The following is a 23766-nucleotide window of genomic DNA, read 5'->3' as shown; positions in this document are numbered from 1 at the left end:
AAAGAAGGGACGGCACTTATTTATCCGCCTCCTTCCCGGGACCGGCGGGAGGGCGGCGGGCCGCGGAGGTGCGGCGAGCCGGCGGCGGGGCACCGCCTGCGCCCCGCAACAAAGGGCCGGAGCGGGAGGTGAGCGGCGGGGGCGGCGCCAGGGCTCGAACCTGCGGCCCGGGGCGGCGGGAGCGTCCGGGGGCGTGTCCGTGCCAACGACGCCCCCCGCGGCGGGCCCGCAACGGGGCCCAGTGGGGGCCGGGCCCCGCCCGGTGCCCGCCCCGCCCCGCCCCGCCCGGCGCTCACGGGCCGGGGCCGCGGCTGCAGTCGCGGCCGAGAGATGGCGGGGGGCCGCGGGACCCCGGCGCGGCGCTGAGCCCCGCCGCCCTCCTCAGCGCCCGGCCGCCGCCGGGACCCCCGCGGAGGTAAGAGCGGCGGCGGGCGGCGGAGCGGATGCCCGGCGCGGGGGGCGCCCCGGGAAAAAACTTTCCGCCGCTCGGAACTCGCGCGTGTGGGTCCCCCGCGCCGCAACTTGCCGGTGGACCGGGGCAGGTGGGGCTTGGGTCGGTGCCCGGCGGTGCGGCGCCGGGACCCCGTCCCCGAGCTGGTGGCGGCGCGTAGTGCGTCGGGGAGCCCCGCTCCCCTCCTCGCGGCGGGGTTATGCCGAGGCGGGGGGGACCCCGCCGGTCCCCCTGCTCCCGGGAGCCGCGGCTGGGCAGGCGCGCCCCGGTCCCGCTCGGGGCGAGGGGACTGTCGCGGGGGACGGGGGCTGGTAGGGGGCTCCCGGGGCACGGGGCTTGCGGCGAGCGGGTGCCGGGGGACACACGCACGCCGGAGGACGCCCGGCACCCTGGAGCAGGCTGCCGGAGCCCTTCCCGGTGGGACGCCGGACCCCGATGCGACGCCGAGCCCCGGCAGGACCCCGCGCCCCGGCGGGCTGGGGCTGGGGCTGCGCGGAGGACGCCCGGGCGGGAGGCGCGGGGGACAGCCGGCGATCCCTGGGGACAGGCCGGGCGTACCAGAGCGCAAAGTTGTGCAAAGTTATTTCCCGGGTGCGCGGAGCCGCGCTGGACATTTTGCGTTATTGTATTTATGCTATGTTATTTTTCTTTCCCCCCCCTGTTTTTCCCCCCTTCCCACTGATGGCATCGCGCGCCGTGGCCGGAGGTGGGCCAGGCTCCCCTCCCGCTGCCTATCCTGCCTCTATTGCTTTTCCCTCCCAAAATGTTTCCTGCTCTCTCCCGAGGCCACGGGGAGCAGGCGTGCAGGCAGCCCTACCCCTGAGTCCCCCCGGGGTACTCCCGAGGCGTCCCCTCACCCTCTTTGGGGGTTCGTTCCCCAAAAGGAGCCCCTGTTCCAGACGAGAAAACCTTTACCTAATTGCTTGGGCTCGGCGGCGCTGGGCTGACCAGCCTGGGGAAGGGGGGATAAAGCCGAGTGGGATTTTGATCTTCCTGCGGCAGCACAAGCAATGGCCAAACTTTAATTGCTAAAAAACCCCTCCAAGCCCAGACAGCCCGGGGGCTGGAGGGCAGGAATGTGGCCGCTCTCCCCTGGAGTTCTCAGTTTCCCCGGAGCGCAGATGACCCTGGAAATGGAGATTTCCTGGCCAAGGTGCACTCTCGTGGCCCGTTTCCCGTTTTGCTTCCACGGAATTTGCCTTTCCCAGCCGGGTCTGGGTGCTCCCCACTCACCGCCGGCCCTTTCCCCTCTCCTCGCCCTGCGCTTGCTGCGCTCCCCTCCTCTCCCTCTTTTCCTTTGTTTGCCATCTCGCTCCCTGTCTCTGACGCGTACGCCGCTCCATCCAAATGCAATAGTAGGATTTGCCAGAATTATTTCCTAAAGCTGCCGGGGAGAGGGGGGAGGTTTGGATGGAGGGGGGGGGTTATTTAACTGCAACCAACTGGAGTTTTGGCTGGTGGAGGAATTGGGGGTGCCGGCTGTCCCGGCCTGGCGCTGATGGGAAAGGCAGAGCCTGGGAATGGGTGGGAGAAGGGGGAAGGCAGCCTGAAAAGGGGCCGAATACCAGTACAATGGAGCAGAGCTGGGTGTGCTCAGGGGCAGAGGAGCAAATTGAAATATTTACTGACCCCAAAGGCGAGAAGGAGAAAAAAAATTACGCAGCCCCAGGGAACAGCGGTGCCACCACACTCGGGGTCTTGCCCCGCTGCTGGTGACAGCGCTGCTGCCCTTGCCCTGCTTGGGGCTGGGGCTGGCGGCGTGGGTGCTGTGCACTGTGGGAGAGGCCAGCCAGACCACCCAGGTGGGGTGCGGGATTGCCCCCCTTGCAGCTCAGCATCTCTCTCTGGGGTGCCCCAAAGGGTTCCCAGCCGTCCGTCCAGTTTCTTTGGGTGTGCCCGTCCCCTCTGGGGCTGTGTGGCGGCAGCTGGCAGAGCCATGGAGGGCATGGCTTCACGGGGGTGTCACGGTGGGGACCCCTGTTCCCCCAGAGCGGACCCCCTTTGGCTGGGCTGGCTGGGCACTCCCCACGTGCCTGAGCCCCCCCGGACACCTTGGCACAGTGCATCCCACCCAGGCATGCAGCTCCCTGGGGACATGAGGGGCTTCCCATCGCGAGCCTCCTCCCAGATCCTGCCTGAAGTGTCCTGGAGACCCCCAGGAGGGTGCTGCCCCGGGAGAGGGGCCTGGCCCAGGGGATGGCACGTGCGGGAGGGGCAGTGGGGTGCGCGGGGGGCACTGTGCACCGTGCCGTGCCGGGGTGCGTGTGTGGCTTGCTGGAGGCAGCTTGGCGGACTCCGCTCAGTGCCGGAGCCCCAGGGAGTCCAGCTGCCTGGCACACAGGCAGGGCTTTTTTTCTTTCCCTCTTCTTTTTCTTCCTCTTTTATTTATGAAAAAAAAAAAAAAAATTTTTTTTTTTTTTTTTTTTTTTTTTTTTTTTTTTGTACGTTCTTGGAATAATGAAGTCCAGATTTCCTTCATGTTGGAAAGATTTGATCCCAGCTCTGCTTGCTGTGGCTTTGCTGGGGGCTGGGAGGAGAGGTGGGGAGGCAAGGGCTGGGCGTGGGACCCCTTTGGGTGCCGGGGCAAGGGGAGCCAGCCCAGTGGGGGGCTGGGGATGCTGCAGCTGAGGGAGGGTGTGAGGAGGGATGGAGGGACGCTCCTCACCTGGCCGAGGCTCGCCAGCCGAGGTGGAGGAGGGTGCTGCAGTGGCTCTCGCTGCGCTTGCCTCTCCCCGTGTGCTCACCGAGGAGGTGAGGCTGTGGCCCCCCGGTGTGTGCCCCCCGCCCCCCAGTCTGCGGAGCGGAGTTCAGCCTCGCGGGGCCGGCTTCCCGTCCTCCCCGGAGGACGATGGAGAGCGGGACGTGGGGCTTGTTCCCCTCAGGGGAGCGGTGGGTGCAGCGAACTGACGTCCCTCCCGCGTGTGCCCTCCTTGGCAGGCTCGGCTCCCCCAGACTCCCCTGGATCTCGGCGCCCAGGCGCGTGCCCACCATGCCCGTGGTCGGTGTCCTCCTCTGGGCCACCCTGCTGACTCTGGGCTGGCGGGCTGCCCATCCCAAGGACCACGGCTTCGCTACCCCCAGGGTCCAGCTCTCCTTCAAAGGTAAGAGCCTGGTTGTCGGAGGGGGGGGGGGCAGGGCGGGACCCCAAGATGGAGGAAACCATGGGCACCCCAGCACACGCCCCTTCTCCTCCTCCTCGCTCGGGGGGCAGCAGCAATCTGCACCCTCAGAAATCTCCGTGGGGATCCATATTCAGGTGTGGCTGAGCTCCCAGCACACGCAGTCTTGGGGGGGTTGGTAGCCTGCCTAGTCCCCCCCAGTACGCTTCCTGTCGTGGGTGGGTGGCTCCCTCCATCTGGCAAAGCTGGGTGCTGAGGTGCGGGAAGCCCCCCGGCAGCACCCCGATTCCAGACAGCAGCTTGACGCCGCCCCGACCCCCCCAGCTGGTATTAACGCCTGGGAGCTGGCAGGGAGCCGGGAGAGGCAGGAGGGGAGGGTGCTGGGTGGGGGGAAGGGGCTTAACCCTTTCGTATCGGGGCTGCTTAGCCCACCCAGGCACTCTAAGAGCTGGGGGGGCACCCCCGGATCAGCTTTGGGGGGTGCACAGTGGTGGAGGGGTTTGTCTTGAGCTCCTGTTCTGAGGTTGCTGAGCAGGGCAGGCTGGGGCCGATGAGGCAGGTCCCAGGGCTGCAAACCTCGAGAAGCAGAAAGGAAATTGTTCCTGCTGCGGGCTTGCCTGCTTGGGTGTGTGTCAGGAGGTGACAGACACGAGGAGTCTCACGTCTGCCTCCCCTCGGGGTCTGTGGGAGAGCTGAGGCTGTGCCGCCTGCGCCCCTCCTTCGCTGTCCCACTGCGCCTTTGCCCTCTGGTCACCTACCGGACCTGTGAGCCCGAGGATTGGTGGCAGAACTGATGGTGAGCACAGCAGAGCCAGGCAGGAGGGGCCGGGGGGCTGACAGCAAATGCAGTGAAGCAGCAATAGCCATGGGTGTTGCAGGCTGGTCTTGACAGAAAAAATGGCTGGTATGAAGAGTCTGGGGACAAGTCCAGGCTGGAAAGCAGTGAGCAAGTTCCTCCCTAGAGGCAGGCGCCACTTTCCTCTCCAAACAGCTTTTTTTGAGAGTTTTGGGGGCTGCTGGGGCACTTTAGTTGCTGCACAGATGCTTCCCCACCTTGGCCTAAAACACCTCTTCCTCACAGCTGTGGGGAGGGGAGGCTCCAGCAAAGTCCCAGCTGGACCTGGTACCCGCCGCTGTGGTGTGCTCCAGGAGCGAGATTAGCTCTGGATGAGCGTGGTGAAGCTTGCTGTGCCACGGGTCAGGGGCTGGGTTGGGGCTGGGTTTTTCTGGCCCCAGCTGGTTGGAGCAGTGGTCCCTGGCTGTGCTCAGGATCTCCAGTCCTGCTCCCTCCTGCTAGAGGTGGTCTGGCAGGGCTCCCCCTGCCCTTGCTGCCTAAAGGGGAGATGGGTGGTGGGAGAAGGGCTGATTTGCACTGGCACATGGAGAAGAAATGCCGGCGGTGTGCTGGATCCAAGCACACCGGGGTTGGGAAGGGGTGCCACCCGCCTCTTTCCTGCCTGTACTCCGACAAGGGCGGCAGCGGTGGAGATTTTTCCCAGGATCTTCCTCAAGGGCCAGCTGGGAGCCACACACCAAAACTGCTGGTGAGCAGCTTTCTGAGATCAGCATCTGCGTGCAGCCTCCCTCGAGCCATAGAATCACGAGATATTGCCATGATAGTGTGACACTGACACTGGCACTTTGTGACAGTGACACTTTGTGGGTGTCCAGCCCCTTCTCTTGCCTGGACAGGCAGGGATGTTGCCCAAATGCCCGGCCCCAAATCTCCCAGTGCAGCTGCGGACGGTGGGGTTGGGTGTGATGGCTCTGGCCCGGGGGCGTTGGTGTGATGAGTTTGGCTGGGCTCTGCTGTCAGGGATGGCTCTGGTGCCACAGGGGACCAGGTGGCCGCTCGTGCAGTCACAGCTTCTGGGGTTGGGGTGCGCGTCTCTACCAAAGCATCCCAATGCCAGGCTGGGATCAAGGTGGCCTTGTGGCCAGGGTGCTGGGGAAGGAGCCACCGTGTCCCCAAGTGTGTCCCCTGGCTCCTTGCCTGGGCGGCCGCGCTGCCTGGAGCCCTGCCAGCTGCGGGAGCGTCTCTGGGTTTGTTTGCCTTTGCTTGTTATCGTGCGCCAGAGGTTTGTTGCAGATCCCCGGGGCCTGCGTCATCCTCTACGGAGCCCCGGCGTCTCTGAGTGCATTAGAAGAAAAAAAAAGACATCTATGAAATGCTGACATGCTAGGAAAGGGGTGGGAACTGAGCTCCTGTGTCCCGGTGCAGGGTGATGGGCTGGGCAGGGTCAGTCCTCCCCCCATCCCGTCACCCCTGTGGTCTCTTTACGTGTGTCCTCCTCTCAAGGCTTTCCTGTCCGTGTGTCCGCAGGAGGAAGGTGACCAGCATGGAAAGAACAGTGCTGGGAGCGGCTCCGGCACAGCTCCCTTTTGCCAACAGCTCTTCCCAGATCTCAGCCCAGTGCTGGCCAGAAATAGGGTGGATATTTTTAATCATCTCTCTGCTAACAATTCACTCACTCCCCACACTACTGTACACATCCTGCAGCCCCCTCTGCTCTGGGCCTTCCTCCGGGCCTGGGGCTTGGGCACCAGAGAGGCTGGCCCGTTCCCCACGAGGATGCAGGAGGTGATGATGATGATGGTGATTCATCCCTCCGTGTCCTGCTCCCCGTCCAGCGTGGGAAAAGCACGGGGGAAGGAAGGGTGGGCTCTTGCCCCGCATCACGGCGGGAAGCCCTCGAGGTCAGGGCTCTCCGTGGAGCTTCCAAACAGGAGCCGCTCCCTGCAGCGAGGGGAACAACCCTGCTGGCACCTCTCGGAAAAGCTGTGGCTGAGGTCCAGCCAGGGGCAGCCCTGGCTGGGAGGGGCAGGGTGAGAGGCAGGGCAGTTCCTGTGGGGGAAAAAAATGACTTTAAAAAGAGTGAATTGAGCATGGAGTCTCCTCTGGGCTCTGCTGGCGGTCCCCTGTGTGGCCTTGCTCCTGCCTGCCTCGAGCCTCAGTTTCCCCTCCCACCACTGGCGTCTCTGCAGGTGGCCAGGAGATACCAGCACACTTGATCTGGGCCAGGGGGTGGCAGATGGCTGGAGGGGAGCCCGGACAGGGGACCACGTCCTGGGGGCCACCCAGGCGCCCTCCTAAGCTGCCGCAGCTGTGGGCACTGCTTGGCGACAGCAGGATGGGATAAACAGTGGGGTGCGAGCAGGGCCAAGGGCTTAGGGACAGCCAGTGCTGGGAATGTGCTGGGAACACTGGCGCTGTTGGTCCCCACCCTGGAGCGAATGCCCCGTGCTGCTCCTCAGACCCCGTAAAGGTCAGGGGGATGCCACAGTCCCCTTTCCCGTGCCCTAAGGGGCGGGGACATGGGGCTGAACCCTGTGACCCCTAAGAGGATTTCCTCGGCTGGGACAGTGGGGGGCTGCGGCAGGGCCACTCCACCCGCTGGGACCGGCTGCTGCTGCTGGGGCTGAGCTCCCTGGCTCCGGCTGCGAAGCTGCATAAGCTCCTTAAACCCTCCCCCGCCAAAAAAGCCCCGTGCAATTTCAGCCTCCCCAAGCCGATATCTAATAAGCTAGTTATCCCTTAAATTAACAGTGCTCCTTATGGAGCGGCGTGGCCCTTCCTGGGGTCCTGGCATAGGGCGTTCTCCCCACCCCAGTGCCGCTTGGGCACAGAGCAAAGGGCCTGCAGCAGTTTCCACCCGGCACCGTGCCCTCCCCTCAGGGGCTGCGGAAAGAAATAATGTGCAAACATTAAACAAAAAAAGCCCAAAGAGCAGTGGGTTGGGGCTCAGTACTTCGCCTTTTGGGGTGCTTAAAGTCTTTTTTTCTGAAGCCAAGCTCTTTCCTGAAGGGGATTTCATGCTGCTGGAGCAGCCCCTGACCCAGCCTGGTTCCCACTGCAGAGTGATGCTCGGTGGGGACAGGGTCCCCCCTGCCAGTGCTGCTCGTTGGGGAACATCCACACACCAGCGTTTGGGGCAGGCTGGCCCGGGGATGAATCAGCGGTTTCTGCTGAAAAAAAATGTGGGCTTTCTTTTTTTCCTTTTTTTTATTTTTTTTTTTTAATTGTTTTTTGGCTTGCGCCCAACCGGCCGGGCTGCGCTGGCTGCGGGGAGCACCCGCCCGGCACCTCTTTCATCCCGAGGGATTTGACCCGGGCGGCTGCAGCACCTGTCCTCTGCCGCGGGTGCCAGCACGGGGCGATGCTCCAGGGGGGCTGGAGATGATCGAGGGTGGAAGGCAGCAAGCGGGAGCAGGAATCATTTCATCTCCCAAGCCCCTTCGAGGCAGCTTCGGTTTCCTCCCACCTGTGAATCGGTTAAATGGGAAAAGAGTTTGGCTGGGGGCCACGGAAACTCTCTTATTATATGTAATTAGCTTAATTACATCATAAATAACCCATCAAGGGGTAGCGGAGTGACGCTCAAACAAATAAGCAATTCTGCTTTCATCGGACGACCCACCCAGCTCTTTGATCAGCCCCAATAACAACAAATGCTTTAACCACGAGCGGGGACACATCCAGCCCCCTATCCCTCTCCCGGCATTGCTCCCCATCCCTCCCCTCTGATGCGTACCCAAAAAGCTGCATCTCAAATTTCAAGCAGGGAAAAAAAAAAAAAAAATTGGTAGGGAACGTAATCAAAATTTGGGGCACGCTTCTAAATTTGTGGGATAAAACGCTGCAGGATGGTGATGGGATTTATCCCTGCTGTGCCAGGCTCCCTTGGGATCAGTGCTGGGCTTCTCCATCGGCATTTAAAGTGAATTCATTCTTCCCCATGCAAAGAAAGGGCTCCCGAAAGGCGCTGGCTCCGCCAGCGGCAGTGGGGGGGGGTAGGGGAGGCGGGAGTGCGGTTATTGAATATAAACACGCCGTGTAATTTACATGCTAATTATGTTGAATGCGCTACAAGCCCATAATTAGAATCTAATTAGGTGTGAGCGCCTGTAATTGGTTTTGGGGAATGCAGTGATGGTGCACCTGGGGAGGTGACCCGCTCGGGTCGTAATGGCCTTAACTCTTCATGCTGGTGCCCTGGTGATGTTGGGGGACGGGTCGGGAGAATTTTGGGGGGGGTGAGGTGAGTAGTCCCTCAGGGTGCTCGGTTTATCGAGAACCCCCAAAATCTCCCTTTTTGCTTTGGAGAGCAGCAGTGGTCCCCGTGCCAGTGGGTGATGGATAGGGACCGCTCACCCCTGCCTGGTGAGGGCCGGTGGTGACAGCCAGCGATGGTGGACAGCTGCTGGAGATGGGAACGCAGCCCGAAATCGGCATGGCAGGGGGACTTTGGCTTTGCAGAGCGTGCAGTGGGGCGGCGGTGCCGCGGGCAGAGCATCGCATCGCGCCCTGCTGCCAGCCCTCGGGCTCCTGGCCGCCGGCATCGCTGGAGGGCGCGGGGTAATTACAGCTCGGCGCCCAAGGACACGGAACGACTGCGGGCAGGAGAGCCCCGGGGGGCTCGCTGGGAGCTCCGCGGAATGCTGTGAGGGGATGGTCCCCAGGGAGGCCACCCTGGCTGTGATGCCGAGCCGCTCCTGGCTGCGGTGCTGGGCAATTAAAATAGGATTAGGCTCCCGGCCAGCCGGAGAAGCTCTGCCGGTGCCGGGATTGGCAATGGCGAAGCGGGAGGGAATCTGCTCGGGAATCGGCTCGTTGGGGCGCATCGGCTAATGAGACGGCTTCTCCAGCCCGGCCGAGGCCTCTGCCCCGCTGCATCCCCAGGGGCACCCCAAGGCTGCTGGGGGAGGGTTTGGGGACACTGTGACACTGGGGGATGAGGCAGCGCGATGGGGGTTTGGGAGGTCAGAGGTTGCGGCGGGGTCTTGCCCGTCCCGCCATCTCTTTGGAGAGGGCGTTACGGGGCAGCGGGTCCGTCACCGCGCTGCTCCGGGAGTGCCCCTCTGATCGCTGGGCCGTAGGGGGTTGAATGGAGCCCCCGGTGGGGACCAAGGCCCTTTGTGCTACTGGCCCTATCCCCTGCCAAGCCCTGGAGACGCCCATCCTAATGGTTGTGGGATATTTGGGGCTGTCACCATCCATCACCAAGGGTCCTGGCGTTCCAGAACCCCGGGGCTGTTGGTGCTGGCGTCCTCAGGCTGGGCAGGGACGGCAGATGAGGGGCTGTCCTGGCATGGGGGCTCCTGTGCAGTTTAATTGCCATCCCTGTCTCTGCCTGCTGCAGGTGTTTGTGTTCCTGAGTGGGAAACCTGGGCAGCTCCACCATTGGCAGCTGGGGACGAGCTCTTCTGCTCTGCCTGTGTCACTCGCTGCCAGAGCCACCCTGCCCTTTCCTGGCGCCCGAGCTCTGGTCCCCACCAACGCCAGCATCACACTGAGGGAGGCACCAGCACACACACAGTGTATGGGCCGGTGGGGCAGCTTCAGGACATAGGACAGGCAGGCCCCAGACCCCGTGTGCCATGGCACAGCCAGGGACCGCTCCCGAACAGCCTGGGGACGCCATGGGTGGCATGTGAGCCAGCACCAGCAACAGGGAGCATCTGGAGCCCAGATGGGCCAGGCAGGAGGAGGAGCCTGCTGTGGGTGTGTGGGTGAGTGGCTCCCTGGCCCCCCATCCTTGGCACTGTTCCACTGCACCTCTACCATGGCCCCTCTGCCTGCAGCCCCAAATTCCAGCCCCTGCACGTGCCCACCGTGCTCGTCCTGTCCGTCCAGCCCTGGTGGACAGGCAGGCCCCCAAGGCAGGGGAGGATCACGTCACATCCCATGACTCGGTTTCCCGCAGCCGGCTCCGATGGGTTCCTGCACTGTGTGTGCACCCTGGCCTCACTGCCACGGCTGAGCGGCTCCAGCGTCCGTGCAGGAGCCCCACTGCGGCACTGGGGAGCACCGCTGCCAGCCGTGGGACAGAGGGGCTGGGAAGGGACCCTGGGCGCACCTGTGGGACATTCCAGCGCCTTGTGCAGCCAGGAGGTCAGGGAGATCTTCAGGCACTTGGCCTCCCACCGGGAATGGAAGCTGGCTGCTGGAGCCCTGCCTGGTGCCGCATGGAAGCTGGTGTGATGCCTTCTGTGCTTCTTGACACTAACCTTTGGGACCCTGCTCCACTGCTCCCCAGGAAGGGGGGTCCTCAGAGCTGCTCCTGGTGCCTGCAAAGGGCACCTCTCGGCGTGGAGGTGAGGGTGCTCATTGGATCAGTGTATCATGGACGTGGCATCCGGTGGCTGTTGGTGGCATCCGAAGAGGATGACAATGCCGAAGGGTATGGCATCTAGGGCAGATGGCATCCCATGAGGGTGACAACCAACAGCTGAGGATGGCATCTGCTGGTTGTTTGTAGCATCCAAAGAGGGGTGCCACCTCTTAAAAGAGTGGCATCTCCAAAAGCGTTGGCTTCAGAGGCTGATGGCATCACGTGGAGGTGGCATCCAATGGCATCCTCAGAGAGCAGCACCTCTAAAAGGAACTATATGGGAAAGATGATGTCCCGTGGGGGTGGCATGTGATGGCTTGGAGTGGTATCCAAAGGGGTGGCACCCAGGGCAGATGTCATCCCACGGAGGTGGCATCTGATATTTGGGGGTGGTATCCAAAGGGGGTGTCACCTCCAAGGGGAGTGGCACCTCCAAAGAGTGGCATCTCCAAAGAACTGGTCTCCAGGGTAGATTGTGTCCTGTTGGGGCAGGGTGCTCTGTCTTACTCCTGCTCTGGTCCCTGCTGCGTGGTTCTTGGCACTGGCCCACATCATCTGCAGCACTTCTGCCTTCCATCTGGCTGCCTCATTGCACTTGTGAATATTCATGACCCTCATTATCCTCTTTCACTCCTTGCTCCCACACTTAGGCTAAAAATAACTTTCCAAGGGGGGGATGGGGTGTGCAGAGTGGGGGAGAGGCTCATCACCTCCCCTGGAGCTGGTTCCTTGGGGTCCCAGCTCTCCCATCCCAGGAGCCAGAGGCTTGGCTGGAAGGTGGGCTTACAGTGCAGGAGGGTGATGATGCTGGAAGTTTTAGGAGCTCTGGTCTCTAGGCTGGGGTGGCAGAGAGCCCCGGCCTCCTGCCCCATCTCAATGGCAATCTCCACTCCCTGCTGTGGGGTGCTGGATCTCCTGAGCCCAGGTTCTGATGATTTCTCTTCTGGACACTGTTGGTTGTCACAGCTGGCCGTGAGCGTCTCTGTCACTGTCCCTTGTCCTGCATAGAGGTGGCAGTATCATGGTGCTCATGGAGTGGAAAGCGGGCACCTCTTCTCATGGGGGTTCCTCCAGCTGGGCCCAGGCTTGGACTCAGGGATGACAGTGGCAAAGACAGGGGTCCCTGGAGTACTGACACCTTCCCCTTTCCCCCCGTAGAGCTGAAGGCGACAGGCACAGCACACTTTTTCAACTTCCTCCTCAACTCCAGTGACTACCGCATCCTGCTGAAGGACGAGGACCACGACCGCATGTATGTGGGCAGCAAGGACTACGTCCTCTCGCTGGACCTCCACGACATCAACCGCGAGCCCCTCATCGTAAGCTGCCAGCGCGGGGCACGGGGGGAGCAGGTGGAAGGGGGTAACTGGGCACTTTGGGGACCTTTTGGATGCCAGGCAAGAGCTGGATGGGCATAACTGGAGCTGGTGGGGAAAGTGGTGGGGCCAGGTGGGAGTCCCGGTCCTCCCTGGGTTGGTGTTTCCACAGATCCATTGGCCGGCGTCCCAGCAGAGGATCGAGGAGTGCATCCTGTCAGGCAAGAACAGCAATGTGAGTAACCGCTATGAGCCCTCTCCTGGTAGTGGAGTGGGCTGGTGTCTGGCACTGGAGGGGGATTCATGGAAAAACTACTCTGGAAAAGCTATCTCCTAGCATGTACAGCTATGTCGAGGTGGGCTGGCACTCCAGGGTGTTGCAGTGTGCCACCCATTCTGTTCCAGCCAGGTAGGTCCTGGAGAGCTTTCTGGGCAAGTGAGAGGGCAAGCTCCCTATGCTGCTTCCTACCAGCCAGAGCTGGGCCCTCCGGCTTGCCAGCTCGTGGCCCATGGCAGCCCCTGGTCCATGCTGTCCCATGCCATGTGCCGCCTGTTTCATCGCATGCCCGCACCAGCATGGCCCCACCGCAGCCCATAGCCCCCGTGCTTGGGCTGACACGTTCTCCTCTGCTTCCCAGGGAGAGTGCAGCAACTTCATCCGCCTGATCCAGCCCTGGAACCGGACACACCTCTACGTGTGTGGCACTGGCGCCTACAACCCCATCTGTGCCTTCGTCAACCGCGGGCGCAAAGCCCAGGTGAGGGGCGGGAGGGATGGGGTGCTGAGCTGCTGTCTGGCACCCTGGTGCTGGCACAGCCTCCGGGGGACTGCAGTGTGGGGTGGGTGCCTGGCTCAGCTCTGGGTGCTGGCTGCTGGGGGAGGTTGGGGCCTGCAGGCTGTGGGCAGGGGCAGGCTGGGGGTGACCATGGCTAACAGTGTTGTGCTGCTGAGCGGGGCCAAGCCGTCTCCACAGACCGAGGACTTCTCTTCACGCTGGAACTTGGCTGTACTCTGGTGGCAGCTTCCACACAACGTGCCCTCTCACCCTGCTGGCTGCCGCCACTGCTGGATCTCCACTGGGACGAGGGACACGGCAACCCAGCTTCCCATGTGCTGCCAGTCTGCTGGGCCCCTCACCGTAGATTCCAAGGATGCCAGCAACAGTGCCGCACAGGGAGAACCGTGCAGGGATTGTGCCATCGCATGTGACCGTGTCAGGAACGCCCCCGGATGGATGTCACCCAGCACCAAGGACCACAGCATGCGCTGAGAGGGGGGCATCAAAGCTTCATGCCGCCAGGCAGGATGTGTGGCAGACAGAGGAGAATTTTCAGGACAGCCTTGGGAGGGAGCCAGTCTCTGCAAGTAGCAGCATGAGTCTCCCAGGGGTCCCAAGGCCTGTGAGGTGTCTGTCCCCTCTACGCTGCAGTGACAGGTCCCAGGCTGTGTCTTCCTCTGAGGGTGGAGCGGGAGTCACCAGCTCAAACTGAGGGAGGATCGCGGCGCTGGATCTGAAGGACAAGCATCTGCCTCAGAGCCCCCACGCCTGGCATGGGCGCTGAGAGGGGTGGATGCTGCTCAGACCATTCCAAACTGGGATTGGATTGGGGCTGAACTGGGGAGCGGCAGCGTATGAGGAGAGCCTAGGGTGCTAGTGCAGTCGAGGTCAGCACTAGTTGTCCAGCAGAGCTAGAGTCAGTGTGGAAGTGTTCCAGTGACCCCATGGTGCTAGTAGCTTTGGTGTTCAGGCATTGCTCATCAACGCAGGAGGAACAAGGGGGCAGGTGCCATTTGTGAGCTCCCAGGTGTGAGCCCAGCCTGGCTGGCTGTGGGCAGCCATCTCTCCACTCCCTCTCATACCCCATGCTAGGGCACCCCAGTTCCGTGGGAGGAGAGCAGGATCCAACCTGGAGAAGCTCCTGCTGGAGGCCAGCCCAGCCTGGAGCATCGAGGAGCCCAGGGGGACAGCAGTGCTGCTGCTCAGTGGGCATCCATCACCCCAGCTCTTGGGGTCCCCTGCTCACCCCTGCCCTGGGGGGTCCTTCCCCTGCTGGCGCTAACTCTCTGCCCTGCTCCTTTTCCCCAGGGGTTTCCGCCGAGCCAGCCGGGAGGCCGGGAAAGCAGATCCACCGACAGCCCCCTCAGCCCGAGACCAGCACAAAGCAAGGTGGGAACCGGTCTGGGAGCCCGCCGCAGCCGTGCCCACCTGTCCGCAGGGGCACACCAGAGCCGCGGGCTCCTTCATCCCACTGGCATGCTTCCGACCCCTGGGCCGGGCCCCGTGCCGTGGGCGCCCCCGCCATCCCCTTCCCTCCCAGCACAGCGTCTCCCGGCCACCGGCCTGGCGTCGGCTTTCCTTCTCTCACTAACTCCTTCCTCCTAGTCCATGTAGGATCCCCCCCGTGGGGGACACTGTCAGGGAGGGTGGCTCTTCACCCACCGTGACTTTGCCTGACTCCGGGCTTGCTGCGTCCCTTGGAAGCGGGGCCGTGTGTCGGCAGAGCCGCAGGGCTTGGGATGGTTCAGGGGAGGATGCCGAAGTGATGTGGAGAAGAGGTGTTTGGGTAGGGCCTACGGAAGCATGACTTAGAAGCTGCTTCACCTTGCCCCGAGAGGGGCTTGTGTCATCCTGGCAGGAAGTGCACTCAGGGAGGTGACAGTATCCCCGGCTTCTGGGCACACCCCAGTGCGCAGCCCACCCTGACAGTGTCGCCCCAGAGCCTCTCCCCTCCAGACTAACATGGGTCAGTGCATGGGCTGGGCAGCATGGGCGACATGGGCACCCCAGTGCGGCCTGGGGCTCCCCCAGCTCCTCGGGTGGTTGGGGACCAAGGGTGATGCTTGGCAGCAAGCATCTCCCCCACTGCGGGCAGCTCCTGCTGCCAATTCCCCAGTGCCAGCTGGGAAAATGCCATTGCCATTTTAGCCTCCTCAGGTCACCCCAGTTCCTCTCTCCCTGCTGGGGAGAGGGTGTGTGTCCTAGCAGGAGCTCCCTGGGGGCTGCCAGCGCGTGGTTCCCGGCAGCCCTGGTGCGTTTCAAGGTGCGTCAGGCGATCAGCAGTACCAGCACCACCATGGCTCCTCTGTTGCCTGACCAGGAGGGTGAGATGATGGAGCCAGTGCCAGGACTATGCTGGAGAGAGAGAGAGAGGTTGTCCATGTGAGGCCTTTGCCCACCTCAGGAGTGGGGCCAGCATTGGGCAGAGGTGTTTGTGATGGTGATGGTGGCGATGGTGGCGCAGACTGGGCAGAGCAGTGATGTGGATGGTGAAACCTGCCCATCTCTGGGCTTGGGTGCCCCAGGAGGAGCTGGTGTGAGCAAAGCCTCCAGTGAGAGATGTCCACAGTGAGATCCCAGCCCCGCACCCCCTCTTGTTCTTCCCAGAGCCAGGGCTCCACCAGGACCCTGCTGGCCTCTCAATGGAGGGTGGCTGTTGCCATGTCCATCACCCATGTGCCAAAGCCAGGGCACAGGGCCAGTGGGCGTCTGCCCGGTTTGGTTGCTTAAGGTCTCCCTGATGCCCAGGCTCCCCATGGATGCTCTGTGCTGCTGCTTTGTCTCAGCTGAAGGTGGTCCCTATGCCAGGGTGAGGAGTGACCTGGCTGGGCCAGCCTGTCCCTGTGTGCCCCCAGCCAGCACTGGCAGGGGAATTTGAATGTGCCTCCAGAGGCAGCGTGGGTCTCGCTCCTGGCTGGGAACATGTGATGGTGGCAGGAACGGCCATGGGGAAGGCAGAAGTGATAGTGGGGAGACATCCCTCAGAGCAGACACAGCATCTCACTGTGTGAAGAAAAGCACTGGAAAATGGCCCCTGATGAGAAGAGCACAGTGGGTCCAGCAGCCGAGCTGTGCCGAGCTGTGCCGAGCTGTGCCGAGCTGTGCCGAGGGCCAAACCCTGCCTGCTGAAGCTGCTGGAACTGTGTGACCTTGCTGGGCAAGCGGCAATGTGCAGCACAACCAGCTGGATTGGAGAGACAGTCAGAGGGGATTTTTTCCTGGACCTGGGGCATGGATGCCCCACTTCAGCCTGATGACTCAGCCAAGTGTCCAGTTGGTGGAGGGCATGGAGAAGCACCCAGCATCTTTGGAAGAGCCGCTCACAGGAGTTTCAGCTTCTCGGGAGACCTGCAGACAGACCCCTTGTGTGGTCCATCCACATCTGTCCTCGCTGCTGTACCATCCTGGAGGAGTCTGCCTCTCCTGGTGGGCTTTGGGAGCTGTCACCTGAATGGAGGGGTGAAAGTCTAACCAGCTGCTCTATTTACCTCCTTCTCCAGGATTATATCTTCTACCTGGAGCCAGACAAGCTGGAGTCGGGCAAGGGGAAGTGTTCCTACGACCCCAAAGTAGACACCGTCTCTGCATTAATAAGTGAGTCCTGTGGCTCCCTGGTGCCAGTGCTTCCTGTGCTGGGCAGAGGGAATATGCAGGTGGGATGGAACAACTGCTCCCACCAGGAGCAGGGTTCCTGCTCCGCCGCCCCTGCTGGCTTCAGCTGGCCAGGCACCTGGCCCAGCAGAGGTGTGGATCGTGGTTACAGACCAGTGCCAACTTCCAGAACTCTGGAACGGTCGCAGGCAGTGGCTCTTGGTTGCCTGATGGCTACCGGCCAGGTCTGGGGCTGGCAGTTGAAGGTGGGTGGATGGGATGAGGTGGGGATTCCTGGATGACCTCTGCCCTCTGCAGATGAAGAGCTTTATGCTGGCGTCTACATCGACTTCATGGGCACGGACGCAGCCATCTTCCGCACCATGGGCAAGCAGACAGCCATGAGGACAGACCAGTACAATTCCCGCTGGCTCAATGGTGAGTGCAGGGGTCACTGGCCCAGGTGCCCTGGGGACCTCATGGCTCCAGCCCTAGGGATGAGACCTGTCATGTGGTACTTCATCCTTCTGCCGGAGCAGAGACAGCAGCCAGCAGGTGGATGGCTGGATGGGTGGGTGGATGGATGGATGGATGGATGGATGGATGGATGGATGGATGGATGGTTGACAGCTGACAGACAGGTGAATGGATGGACAGAAAATGTATGGGTGGATGATGGATGGATTGATGATGGATGGATGAATTGATGATGGATGGATGGATGGATGGATGGATGGATGGATGGATGGATGATGGATGGATGGATGGATGGATGGATGGATGTGAAGGCACAAGAGCAGGGATAGCTGTGTGGGGCAGTGACAAACATGCCTGGAGCTTTGCTGGACGGTGGGAGCAGACTGGTGAGAGATGGGGCTGGCTCTGCTGGTGTCAGTGCGTGGGTTTCTGCAGCGCTGAGATGTCAACCGTGTCGCCTGCAGTCGGTGACCCCGAACGTTCATTCTGCCCCCCTCAGAGCACCCCTGCCTGCGGGGCAGCAGCTGAGTAAACAGAGTAGAGCAGATGGGAGGATCCTGCCGGGCCAGGGAGCCAGCGGGGTGGTAACCCGAAGAGGGGGAGCTGTCAGCGCAGGCTGGGCACCGGCTGATGGATTGCAGGGAGAAGCTTCCTGAGAAGCTTCCATGCTGTGTGGTTCCTTCCTGGGGGGAAGAGTGGTTCCCACCACCTTGCTTGTAGAGCTGGTGTGTCTCTTCAATCTGTGGACCTCCGGAATGCTCCCAGGGACCCCAGGGATGCCTCAGGCCTCCCCTGGTGCACTGGAGATCTCAAGAGACACCCAGTTCCTCAGATGTAGCTCTCAGTCTGTGACCACAGCAGAGCTTTTCCTGGAGTGGGGTGCTGCTGCAGCAGAGGGGGGCTCAGCATCCTGCTGTGCCATGGAGCAGGGATGCCACTGGGCTGACGGTGCCGTGCTGTGCCATTCCAGACCCAGCCTTCGTCCGTGCCCAGCTCATCCCTGACAGCAGCGAGAGGAATGATGACAAGCTCTACTTCTTCTTCCGAGAGAAGTCGGCTGATGCCCCGCTGAGTCCTGGGGTCTATTCCCGCATCGGGCGCATCTGCCTGGTAGGTGTAGCAGAGGACAGGCAGGGAAGTGAGCGGGGGGGCAGGCACGGCTGAGCAAAGGGGTCTCACTGTTGCAGAACGACGACGGGGGCCACTGCTGCCTTGTGAACAAGTGGAGCACCTTCCTGAAGGCCCGGCTCGTCTGCTCTGTGCCGGGACCCGATGGAATTGAAACGCACTTCGATGAGCTCCGTGAGTGTGAGAGGAAAGGGATGGGAGCCTTCTCTACCCCTGGAGGCTTGGGGGGCACCCTGGGCAGAGCTGGGGACACCCTTGCCACCCCCTGCCTCTTGCTCTTCCATGGGTAACTGCTCTGCCTGTACCCTGGCGTTCCTGCCCACCTTCCCTATGGTGACGCCTCCATCTTTCTGTCCCAAGAGGACGTCTTCATCCAGCAGACTCAGGACACCAAGAACCCTGTTATCTACGCTGTGTTCTCTGCTTCGGGGTGAGTGCTGACCCTCCTGGCACAGTGCAGGAGAGGAGGGGCTCTCAGCTGGGTGGGTGTCCTGGCAATGCCGTGACAAAGGGTGGCAGCAGGTCCTTCCCCCCAGGTCGGTCTTCAAAGGCTCTGCCGTGTGTGTCTACTCGATGGCCGACATCCGCATGGTCTTCAACGGGCCCTTTGCCCACAAGGAGGGACCCAACTACCAGTGGATGCCCTACACAGGAAAAATGCCCTACCCCCGTCCAGGCACTGTAAGTACCCCCGGGACAGCACGGGGAGGTGAGCCAGAGCCTGCTGGGCAGCCGGCACCCTCAGACCTGCGCTCGGGTACCGACTCACCGAGCACCGGTGATGTTTGTGCCACAGTGCCCTGGGGGGACCTTCACCCCGTCCATGAAGTCGACCAAGGACTACCCCGACGAAGTGATCAACTTCATGCGCGCGCACCCGCTGATGTACCACGCCGTGTACCCCACGCACCGCCAGCCGCTGGTGGTCCGCACCAACGTCAACTACCGCTTCACCACCGTGGCCGTGGACCAGGTGGACGCAGCAGACGGGCGCTATGAGGTGCTTTTCCTGGGCACAGGTACCCACGCCGCGCACCGCGGGGAACGCAGCATGCTCCGGCGCGGCCCCGGAGGGCACGGGCACCACCAGGGCTGGCCAGAGCACGGTGCCCTCCACCGCTAGAGCGGGGTGAGGGGCTGAGGCTGCCCCCCCCGAGATCCCTGCCCCTCCTCAAGGCTCCAGGCTGTTCTTTCCCTGTCCCGATGCCATCCCGCTGACCCTAGCGTCCTGCCTGATCCTTCCCTTAGCCCAGCTTCTGTCCCTGAAGCCAGTGATCCAGCATGATACTTCCCATCCTAGGGATTCTACCATGCAGCCTGGTCCTCCCCCTGTCCTGGTGCCTGTTCCGGGGGCCTCATCATCCCGCCATATCCTTTCCTGACCCTAGCACTCATCCAGTGTGCTTCCCATGCCAGGCCCGTCATCATCCAGGCTTGTGCCTTTCCTGCCCAGTTGCCCACCCCAGAGGCACTGGCATCCAGCTCTGTCCTTCCCAGATCTCAGTGCCCATCCTGGGGGCACTGTCATCCAGGCCAGTGCTTCCTCTGCTTTTAATGTGCATCCCAGAGCCCCCATGATCCATCCTGGTCCTTCTCTTGCCCTGGTGCATGTCCCCATGCTGCTCTGGGCACTCTCTGGCACTCTGGTGGCACTCTCTAGACACAAGTGAGCTCACACCTGAGCTGGCACACCCCACCCCAGACACAGCTACCTGCCACAGAAGGAGAGAGATGGGGGTGGGAATGGGCGATCCTTCCTTCCCACAGCCCCAGCTGGGTGCCCCCTCGCAGACAGGGAGGGCATGGGTGCCCGGGGGTAACACTGAGCACCTGGGCACCATGGTGTCTTGCAGATCGGGGCACCGTGCAGAAGGTCATTGTCCTTCCCCGGGATGACATGGAGACAGAGGAGCTCATGCTGGAGGAGATTGAAGTGTTCAAGGTAAAGGCTGGCACGTCCTCCACCCGCTGCTGAGTGTTCTTGACCCAGCCCACCAACCCTTTGGGAGAGCTGCCAATCTCTTGGGACACCAGCCACCTCTTGGCCAGCTCTGGAGGGACTCCAGGCTTTGGTCCTCCTGCCTGCTGCCCACTCCCATCTCCTCCTTCCTGCTCTGCCTGCTCCAGCTGCCTGTGGGGGGGTCTGGGATGCCCACCCCAGGGCTGCAGCATCAGTCCAAGCAGTTATCCCTCCATCTTCTTCATTCCTGCTCTTGTCCAGGTGCCAGCACCCATCAAGACGATGACCATCTCCTCCAAGAGGGTGAGTCATAGCACATGGCGGGGGACTGGGTGGGCAGATCCCATCCCGGGCCCAGCTGTGGCATTGCCCAGTGTCACCACAGCACCGGAACAGGAGGTTCACAGGGGCCCTAATGCGGTGGGGATGAGGTAGTATCTCACCCTGTCCTCTTTGTCCCCAACAGCAACAGCTGTATGTGTCCTCGGCCGTAGGCGTGACGCACCTGGCCCTGCACCGCTGTGACGTGTACGGGGAAGCCTGTGCTGACTGCTGCCTCGCCCGGGACCCCTACTGTGCCTGGGATGGCAGCGCCTGCACCCGCTACTCCGCCTCCTCCAAGAGGTGCAGGGTGGGGCAGGGAGAGGGGCAGGGAGGGAGGGACCCCCCCAGCCACAGGCTCCCCCTCTCACCCTTCACTTCCCCACAGGCGGAGCCGGCGGCAGGACGTGCGGCACGGCAACCCCATCCGGCAGTGCCGTGGCTACAACTCCAATGGTGAGTGGGGTCCGGGGTCAAGGGCCTCGCAGCGTGGGGCAGCTGGCAGGGGAGGCCGAGGGCACGGGGCTGGAGTTGGGAACACGGGGATTCCTTGGTGGGTTGATGGTTTTGTGCGTGGAGATACGGGAAGATACGTGAATGGGTGGGTGGATCCACAGTTGTACTGGGGAGGAATTTGAACGTAGGTGAGTGGACGCATTGGGGATGAGAACAAGCACAGATGAATGGGTTGGTTCATGGATGGGTGAATGGGATGGATGGATGGATGGATGGATGGATGGATGGATGGATGGATGGATACACTGGGGAGTAGGACGAACATGGATGGATAGGTGGATACACTGGGGATGGAAGATGGATGGATAGTGATGTTGGAGAGGAGATTGAACAGATTTGAATGGGTGGATAGAGGGATAAATGCATGGGAGGATGGATGGATGGATGGATGAATGAATGGACACCCACCCTTGGAGACAGAGCGGGCAGGGGAGAAGTGCAGTGGGGCGGGGGTGACCTGGCTGCCCGTGGCCACCCTGCAGCTAACAAGAACACTGTGGAGGCCGTGCAGTACGGGGTGGAGGGCAGCACAGCCTTCCTGGAGTGCCAGCCCCGCTCGCCCCAGGCCAGCATCAAGTGGCTGCTGCAGAAGGACAACAGCGACCGGCGGAAAGAGGTAGGGCAGGGCAGCGCTCCGGGGGTGCCGGGGGTGCCGGGCGCCAGCCGGCTGAGCCGTGCCCCCTCTCCCCCACAGCTGCGGGTGGAGGGCCGGGTGCTGCGCACGGAGCAGGGCTTGCTGCTGCGCGCCCTGCAGCTCAGCGACAGCGGCCTCTACTCCTGCACCGCCACCGAGAACAACTTCAAGCACACGGTGACCAAGGTGCAGCTCCGCGTCCTCAGCAGCCGCGCCGTTCACGCTGTGCTGGTCCAGGCGGAGACCCCCCCTGGCCTGCCGGGTGCCCCCACTCCCCGCTACCAGGACCTGCTGCAGCTCCTCACCCAGCCCGAAATGGGACTCCTGGACCAGTACTGCCAGGGCTACTGGCGGCACACGGCCGCCAGCCCCCCGCAGCCGCTGGCCGGCCTCAAAGCCAAGGAGCAGCAGGACCAGAAGAAGCCTCGGAACCGCCGGAATCACCAGCCAGAGACCTATGGGCATACATGAAACCATCATCAGGGACTTTGCTAGCACAGTGGTCTATTTTTCCCCCCTTTTAATATTAAAAATATCTATAAATAAATATATATATATATACACATCCACGCACACACGCACGCAGACACACGCGCTCCCCCCTCCCACGGGAGGTGGCACTTATTTGTAGGCTGTGCACAGTCTCTGGGGTGGTGCTACCCCCACCTCCCAGCCCAGGGAGGGGCAGGGACCCCTGGGGTGGGGCGGGGACCCCTGAGATGGCTGCAGCCACCATCGCTCTCTTCCCCCCTGCCAAGGACAGCCAGATCCTGTTGTGCAGAGACCACGGGTCACCACAGCCGCTCTCGCACACAGCTGGGGCAGGGCGCGGTGCTGGGGGATGGATGTCCTGGTGTGGGAGGGGATGATGCCCTGGGGAGGGCCGGGAGGGGAGGTAGTGCCCGACGAGGTCTGCCCACTGCAAACTGGGTGTGGCCGTCATAGCTTCGAGCCTCAGTTTCCCCACAGGGTTGTAGAGGCGTAAGTGCTTTCTGTGGGGAAGCTGTAGACCACCAGGCAAGCTGGGGAGGAGGGGTGAGGGTACACGGCTCTGTCTCCTCTCTGGGGGCTTGGCAGGCGTGAGATGCGACCTCAAGGTAGGACCGAGGTGTTCAGGCCATAGTGGGGGCTTGGCCCCAGGCTCTCTGGATGGAGAAGGGAAGAATAAGGGGCCATGCTGGTGTAAAATGTCAAGCGGCTGCTGGTGACGGTGGCACCCAGAGGTGTCTGGGGCGAGCAGTCCATCAGCCACCCTCTTGGAGCAGCCCGACCAGTGCGTGTGGAGGGTTGTAAATAGTTGTACATGGGAAACACAGGGGTGACCAGGACAGAGTGAGTGCCACCTGCTGCAGCTAGGGGCACTCCCAAATAAACACTGGCTTTGGGACAGACGCGGGAGCCTGCGTGTGCTCTGTAGGGGCAGACCTGGCCCCCACCGCGTAATCCCCCGAGCCCTGCCAGGGCTCAGAGGGCTGCCCCGGGGGAGCGCTGGGTCACGGGTGCTGCAGGGCAGGACAGGGGGCATGGGGAGGTGGCAGCGGTGGGTGGTACTGCTGGGTGTTGGGGTACGCTGGGCTGGTGGCTGGCACCAGCACCGGGTGCTGCTGAAGGCACTGGGAGCACTCGGACTCACTACTGGGGACACTGAGGAAAGTTCTGGAGCACCAGGATATGGTACTGGGAGCTGGTCCTTGGTGGTACTGGGGGCATGGAGCAGGGGAGAACCTTTACAGAGGGCACTGAGGGTGGTAGTGGATGACGCTGGGAGCACTTTGGTTAATACAGGGGTGGTACCAAACTCCTCTGAGTAGTTGCAGGGAGCACTGGGGTCAGTGCTAAAAGGTCCTGAGCTGTATCAGAGGTAGTACTGGGCACACTGGAGGTTGGTACGGGGCGGTACTGGCAGAACTGGGAGAAGTACTGAGGCATTAGGGTTTGGTAGCAGGAGCTGGTGCTTGGTGGTACTGGGAGCAGTGGTAGGGAAGTGGTAATGGTTCTGTAGGGATGGCTGGGGCTTGTAATGGGCAATACTGGGCTGTGACAGGGCACGCTGTTCAGTTTTGGGGTAATGGAGGTGGTACTGGGCTCCTCTGGGCAGTCTTGAGAGGCACTGGTGTGAGTACTGGGTACACTGGTCTGTACTGTGAGCACTGGTCTCTACTGTGAGCACTGGTCTCTACTGAGGGTGTTGGCCTGTAGTGGGAGCTCTGGTCTGTACTGGGAGCACTGATCTGTACTGGGGGCACTGGTCTATACTGGGGTCACTGGTCTGTACTGGGAGCACTGATCTGTACTGGGAGCTCTGGTCTGTACTGGGAGCACTGATCTGTACTGGGAGCTGCACTGGTCTGTACTGGGGGCA

General features: G+C 62.1%; 1 protein-coding gene across 3 annotated transcripts; it reads left to right on the top strand.

Annotated features, from left to right (window-relative positions):
- The first annotated feature begins 372 nt into the window (after positions 1-372).
- Positions 373-21939, top strand: SEMA3F (semaphorin 3F). Of its 3 annotated transcripts, XM_040076393.1 has the most exons (19): positions 373-415; positions 3389-3552; positions 11841-12001; positions 12171-12233; positions 12637-12756; positions 14086-14166; positions 16278-16371; positions 16687-16806; positions 17816-17955; positions 18033-18147; positions 18334-18403; positions 18510-18654; positions 18770-18992; positions 19827-19915; positions 20195-20236; positions 20400-20557; positions 20643-20710; positions 21253-21386; positions 21465-21939. In XM_040076393.1, the coding sequence occupies exons 2-19, from the start codon at positions 3441-3443 to the stop codon at positions 21873-21875; spliced, it is 2346 nt and encodes a 781-aa protein (XP_039932327.1). In that variant the 5' UTR covers positions 373-415; positions 3389-3440; the 3' UTR covers positions 21876-21939. The 3 variants fall into 3 exon arrangements, with proteins under 3 accessions (XP_039932327.1, XP_039932328.1, XP_058278221.1); XM_040076394.1 differs by lacking the exon at positions 14086-14166; XM_058422238.1 differs by lacking the exons at positions 373-415; positions 3389-3552; positions 11841-12001; positions 12171-12233; positions 12637-12756 and adding an exon at positions 13848-13982.
- The last annotated feature ends 1827 nt before the right edge of the window (positions 21940-23766 follow it).

This window comes from Hirundo rustica, chromosome 12 (genome assembly GCF_015227805.2).
Source record: "Hirundo rustica isolate bHirRus1 chromosome 12, bHirRus1.pri.v3, whole genome shotgun sequence".
Classification (NCBI taxonomy): domain Eukaryota; kingdom Metazoa; phylum Chordata; class Aves; order Passeriformes; family Hirundinidae; genus Hirundo; species Hirundo rustica.
Note: the sequence above shows the minus strand (reverse complement) of the source record. Positions and strands in the feature narration are given on the sequence as shown.